The sequence below is a fragment of the Leptonychotes weddellii genome, chromosome 14 (assembly GCF_054177405.1).
Source record: "Leptonychotes weddellii isolate Sample4059 chromosome 14, ASM5417740v2, whole genome shotgun sequence".
Taxonomy (NCBI): domain Eukaryota; kingdom Metazoa; phylum Chordata; class Mammalia; order Carnivora; family Phocidae; genus Leptonychotes; species Leptonychotes weddellii.
Genome location: NC_138382.1, coordinates 55607702 through 55614538, shown reverse-complemented (window position 1 = coordinate 55614538; position 6837 = coordinate 55607702). Strand labels below are relative to the sequence as shown.

Below are 6837 nucleotides of genomic sequence, written 5' to 3'. Positions count from 1 at the left end.
TACTTCTAATACTAATAATAGAGGGCAGGCAATGGTTGGATTCTTTCTTTCTTTGGCTTTTTATTGGAAGTGTATTGATGTATTTTCACAAACAGAACATATCATTCAAGGTGGTTGTATATTGGGCTTCAGTATTTCTAAATCATTGCTGGTGAGGAAGCACTGTTTTTTAAAAAAATTCCTGAAGTTCTTTCCTGTAGCTCTAAGAGTAGATGCTGCAGTCTACTGGGGTAAGCTTTTGGGGTAAGCTCACTCTCCATTTTGAGAAGGACCATGCTGAGGAGTGCTTTGAGTTACATATCCATTCATTTTTATTGAGAGAAATGCTGATTCTTATGGAGGAAGGAAATGAATAGAAACTATCAATCTTGTAGCAGGACAGGAGCTAAAGACGAAAATGGACTTTAGAGGGCCCATGTGAAGGGGGATGGCTAATAGATACCAAGAACAGTAATATTTAATACTGATTTATTTTTCATAGTGATCATGGTCCCTTTATGTTATTTTCAAGCCTAAATAAAGGTGTTAAACATAGTGGTCTTTTGAATGTGGGTATTTAGGAGATTTATGTTTATTCTTTGTGGGCAAAATGTATTGTTGAGAGCTTAAACAACACAGAGGTATGCAAAATTATCAGAGAGGAATGATAAAGAAATTTGGAATAGTCTGACATAAAATGAAAACCACAAACTAGGAAAATGTAAACACTCCTCAGAAATTATTAGGTAGGTGACTGGAATGCCTGTAGGCACACAGAATAGAAATTAGATTATTTAGTTGTTAAAGGAAGGAGAGAGCCCCTGAAGGCTGGAGAACTTGGGACCACTTAGGGAACATATCCTCAGTATTTAGCCTCAAAAATATGAGTGGAAAGAGGGAGTACAAAGAAATGCTTTAGTTAAGACTATATGATTGTAAGTGATGAAAATTCAACTCAAAATTAGTTTTTTATAAAAGGGTAATTTATTTTTATAGCTAAAAAGAATAATTGTGAACTGACATTAGGTACAGCTGGATCAAGGACTAAAAATAGTAGGATCACACAACACACTCTCCTCCTTCTCTCAACACCTCTTTGCCTCTCAGATAGGCTCCCTGCTCTTATTGACAGAGATTGGCCCAGGTTCACATTTTACCAGTTTAGCAATCTCAGCAGGAAGAGTGCCTCTTAGATTGAGACAGCATTCTTGGATTGAGTTTGATTAGCCTGGCAGACCTCACCTGCTACGCTAAATGAATCACTGTAACTAGAGGGATTTGCTTTTGTTTCAAGCTGTACCACTATTTCTAGAGGGTAGGGTCAGCCCCATCCAGCACACATGGACTCAGAGAGTGGTACTGTTGAATGTCAAAAGAAAAAGTGCATTCTTTTACCAGAATAGGGGATACTAGACAACAAAATAATAGATGTTCAGTTCAAACTGACTGAGAAAGGAGACCGGGAAAACAGAAGGAAGGTAGAGAAACAAAGTAGATGGAGAAGGGGAAAGGAAAAGAAGGAGGAGGAAATGGGGAAGAGAAGAGAGAAAAACAAGAGAGAGAGAGAAAGGAAAGAGAGGTTTATTTTGAGGAAAAGCCATGTGCCCTGTATGGGACCAAATGGCAGAGCTGCATACAACTAGAAACTGCAGACTTGACACTATTCAGAAGGCTTACATGAGAATTCTGTGTTGAAAAGAACGTTAAGTCCTGTATTTGGACTTACGAGCAGATACGTTCTCTCAACACTGGGTTCGGTGACTTCATCTGTGAACACAAAAGATCTGATCTGGTCTCACACTGAGGATATCACATGCCTGAAGACCTTTTATATTTTCCACAGATGCAGATATCTACTCAGGACTTTCTTCACAGCCTCTTTCACCTCCTTATTCCTCAAGCTGTAGATGATGGGGTTCAACATCGGGGTTACCACTCCATAAGACAGTCCAATGATTTCATCAGATACTTTGGTGTCCTTTGACTTGGGCTTCATGTACATAAAAAGGGCTGAACCATAGAATAAGATAACCACAGTCAGGTGGGCTGAGCAGGTAGAAAAAGCTTTCTTTCTCCCCTTAGCAGAATTAATTCTAAGGATGGAACGGAGGATAAAAACATAGGAGATGAAAATTAACAGCAGAGGAATCACCAATAAAACAGTACTTGCCACTGTCATGATAAGCACATTCATGGAAATATCTGAGCAGATGAGTTTAAGAAGGGCCAGGATCTCACAGTAAAGATGGTCGATGACATTATTCCCACAGAAAGGCAACACCATTGTCAGGACTGTTTGCACTAAGGAATTCAGACAGCCTATGATCCAGGACCATGCAGCCATGTGCACATAAAGCACTCTGCTCATGATGATGGGGTACCTCAGTGGGTTGCAGATGGCCACATACCGATCATAGGCCATCACAGCCAAGAGGACACATTCAGTGCAACCCAACCCAAGGAGACAACCATCTGCAGAGCACAGCCAATGAAGGAGATGGATTTTGTCTCAGAGCTAAATATGATGAGCATCGGAGGAATGGATGATGATGTATAACAGATGTCCAGGAATGAGAGGTTTCCAAGAAAGAAGTACATGGGGGTGTGGAGATGAGAATCCAGTATGCTGATAATAATGAGGAGGCTATTTCCCAGCAGAATTATCACATACATGATGAGGCAGAGCATGAAAAGGAAAAACTGGAGCACTGGGTATTGGGAAAGTCCCACCAGAATGAATTCGGTCACAGGCGAGTAATTCCCCATCTTCATGAGTTCCATGTCACTTTCAGTGTTTAGAAAAGGAGAAGACTCAGGGAAATTTAAATTTATAATGTAGATTTTTAGTACACCTTCACTTCCAATATTGCATTTGATTCATCTTGAAACACTCCTAGGAATCAAAAGAGGAGGGATATGATATTTATTTTATTCATGATGGATGGTAGTAAGGCTTTGGAGAAACCCAGAACATCTGAGGACTACACAGCAACATAGTCAAGGCCAAAAATTCTCCTGGAAAGTGCCAAATAAAATTTAGGACAAACTGCTTTCAAATGTAGATATATAAGGATGTCTTTATTAATGGAAAATTTTAAATTAAAGCTGTTCTGATGAAGCTGGTCTCTATTTAAAAGATTATGTAGACTGGGTGTTATACGAAAACAATGAAACGTGGATCACTACATCAAAAACTAATGATGTATTGTATGGTGACATAACATAATAAAATAAAAAAAATTAAAAAAAAAAGATTATGTAGATCTAGCACCATATCATTTAACCTGGGTGTAACTTTAGTAAACTGTTTATTTTTTCAGGGTCTTAGCTCATAGTAAACTGGGAAAAAGCAATAATTATTAGTTAAGTTGTCATTAGAATCTACTTAGATAAAATGTTAGGCACCTACAACAATGGGTGGTTCCAACATGGCATATATATAATATATAACTATATATACTCTATGTAATATAGTATATTACATAATACATATATACACACAAAGATGAAAGAGCAATGTCTTTCTCTGTGTTCAAAAAAGGTCCCAGATGAAGGAAGCCTCTTACCAGAATTTAGGTCAAAACAAGAGAAAACGGAAACAGTAAGTTTACCAGAAACACCAAATCAACCTGTCAGGTGAGCCTATCTGAACTTCTTCAGTTACCTTTGCTTTCACTTTTGCCATTTCTTCTGCTATGGTGGTGTCAAGGGAGGTTTTGTTTCCTCATGATCTTCATCAGCAACTGCACAAAAAATATTTTATTTTTATTTATTTATTTATTTATTTATTTATTTATTTTAAAGATTTTATTTATTCATTTGAGAGAGAATGAGATAGAGAGAGCATGAGAGGAGGGAGGGTCAGAGGGAGAAGCAGACTCCCTGCCGAGCAGGGAGCCCGATGCGGGACTCGATCCCGGGACTCCAGGATCATGACCTGAGCTGAAGGCAGTCGCTTAACCAACTGAGCCACCCAGGCGCCCCTCACAAAAAATATTTTAATAGGAAAATATAATCCGTGTAAAACAATGTGCTTCCTATGCAACACAACTTCAAGAAAAGTCCTCTAGCTTCTCCACCAATCACATTGTTACCCCTTGATTCTTCTGTAGAAATTTTGGAGGCACCACTAACACCCTAAATGCTCTGCAGAGGCCATGCTATTTCTTTCAGTCTCCCCATAATACTATACTCTTTATGCATTTTTTAATTTAAAGATTTTATTTATTTATTTGAGAGAGAGCACGTGAGAGATAGCATGAGTGGGGGAAGGGGTAGAGGAAGAGGGAGAAGCAGACTAGGGCCTCGATCCCAGGATCCCTGGATTATGACCTGAGCCGAAGGCAGACGCTTAACGGGCTGAGCCACCTAGGCTCCCCTCTTATGCATTTGTACATGTTGCTTTCTTAAGCTAGAACGACCCCTCCTAACTTAGACTTCACCTTTCCTAGGAGAACAATCTCACCTCCTCTTGTGAGGAGGATGCCCCTTGTAAGTAGTGTCACAGCACTCTGTATGTAATGTCTCTCATAGAATCCTTTGTTTATTCATCTACACAGCTCATACTCTGCTTTATGTACTATCATAGGTAATAGAGATCCCCTTATGAGAACTTGGTTTTCAAAATGGAGCTGGATGCAGAATGCTTATGAGTTATTTTAAGCTTATTTCAAGCTGAAAATATTGTTAAAAATTGTTAAAAATTGTTTCTTTTTCAAGAAACAATGTCTGTGCTATATGACATGTTTCAATGTGAAAAAATATGGAATATTTTACAAAAACATTTTATCAAACTAAAATAGCCTGTTATTCCAAATTGTCAAGGATAGAAGAAAACTATGATCAGTATTACTTATGCATATATTTAAGATTCATCAATAAAGTACATCCAAACTGTATACTAAAGTGATATAATTTATTTCATGAATTAGTGAAAGTCCAAATTAATACTTGAAAATCTATCAATATAATACACTAAACAATTAGGCAAAAAACCAAAACACATGTTCACCTAATAAGATGCCAGAAAGCATTTGATAAAATACCATACTCAGTAAAATCTCTTAGAAATCTAGATATGGGATGATACATAATTAATATAATAAAGATCATCTCTATCAAATCATTGGGCCACATAATTCAAAATGGTGAAACTCTGGAGTGTATTTGTAAAAGTCGTCAAAGATTGGTATTAGCACTATTATTATTATTCAACATTTTTTCTTCTGAATGATCCACCAAATAGAAATAATAAGAGAAATAAATGATATTTATTTATTGATATTTTATTGCATGTCCTTTCATGTTTCAAATTTGATCAGGATTTGAACAGTTGCAGCAATTTTTCTTTTAGGTTGCTGGAAGTCTGGTTTGTGTTGATCATGGGTCATTCTATATTCATGAGATGACATACCTTCATATGTTATACAACCAATAAAAATTGTAATCTTGGAGAAGAGTAAAGGGAAGGGAAGATGCTCATGGTATAATGTTACATTAAAATAGGAAGCATATAGCAGTATAAATGATTACTATTTGTATATATGTGGCTGAAAAAAAGCCACAGCAAAATGTTAACTAGTTTTCTCTGAAATGCATTTGGAAGCATTATTAATATTCTTAATTTTTCTTCATTTCCCCAAATTTTCAAAACATGAAGCATATATATTTTATGTCTGTAAAAGTCAGTATTTTAAAAATCTTCAACAATATACTAGCAAACTGAATCCAACAATACATTAAAAAAATAATTCACCACAATCAAGTGGAATTTATTGCCAGTATGCAAGGGTGTTTCAATATTCACAAAACAATCAGTGTGATACATCACATCAATACAAGAAAGGATAAAAACCATATGATCATTTCAGCAGATGTAGAAAAAGCACTTGACAAAGTAAACATCCATTCATGATAAAAACCCTCAACAAAGTAGGTGTAGAGGGAACATATCTCAACATAATAATGGCTACTTATGAAAAACCCACAGCTAACATCATCCTTAATGGGGAAAAACTGAAAGCTTTTCCCCTAAGATCAGGAACAAGACAAGAATGTACACTGTCATCATTTTTATTCAACACAGTACTGGAAATCCTAGCCAAGGCAATTACACAACAAAAAATAAAAGGCATTCAAATTGGTAAAGGGGAAGTAAATCTTCCACTTTTTGCAGATGACATGATACCATATACAGAAAACCCTAAAGACTACCAAAAACTACTAGAATTGATAAATGAATTCAGTAAAGTCACAGGATACAAAATCAATATACAGAGATCTGTTGCATTTCTATATACCAATAATGAAGAACCAGAAAGAGAATTTAAGAAAACAATCCCATTTACAATTCCACCAAAAATAATAAAGTACCTAGGAATAAACTTAACCAAAGAGGTGAAAGACCTATACTCTGAAAACTATAAAACACTGATGAAAGAAATTGAAGATGACACAAGGAATGGGAAGATATTCCATGCTCATGGATTGGAAGAACAAATATTGTTAAAATGTTTATACTACCCAAAGGTATCTACACATTTAATGCAATCCCTATCAAATACCAGCGGCATTTTTCACAGAGCTAGAACAAACAATCCTAAAATTTGTATGGAACCACAAAAGACCTTGAATAGCCAAAGCAACATTGAAAAAAAAAAAAAAAAAAAAGCAAAGCCAGAGGCATCACAATTCCGGACTTCCAGTTATTTATTATAGGCTGTATTCATCAAGACAGTACGGTACTGGCACAAAAACAGATACATAGATCAATAGAACAGAACAGAAAACCCAGAAGTGCACCCACAAATATATGGTTAATCAGTCTTTGACAAAACATGAGAGAATATGCAATGGGAA

At 36.2% G+C, this 6837-nt stretch overlaps 1 protein-coding gene across 1 annotated transcript; it reads right to left on the bottom strand.

The window, feature by feature from the left end:
- Positions 1–964: 964 nt before the first annotated feature.
- Positions 965–2955, bottom strand: OR13D1 (olfactory receptor family 13 subfamily D member 1). Its single transcript, XM_031031278.2, is given in 2 exon segments — positions 965–2442; positions 2445–2955. Coding segments are annotated over 2 exon segments (951 nt in total). The 5' UTR covers positions 2761–2955; the 3' UTR covers positions 965–1807.
- Between the last annotated feature and the right edge of the window lie 3882 nt (positions 2956–6837).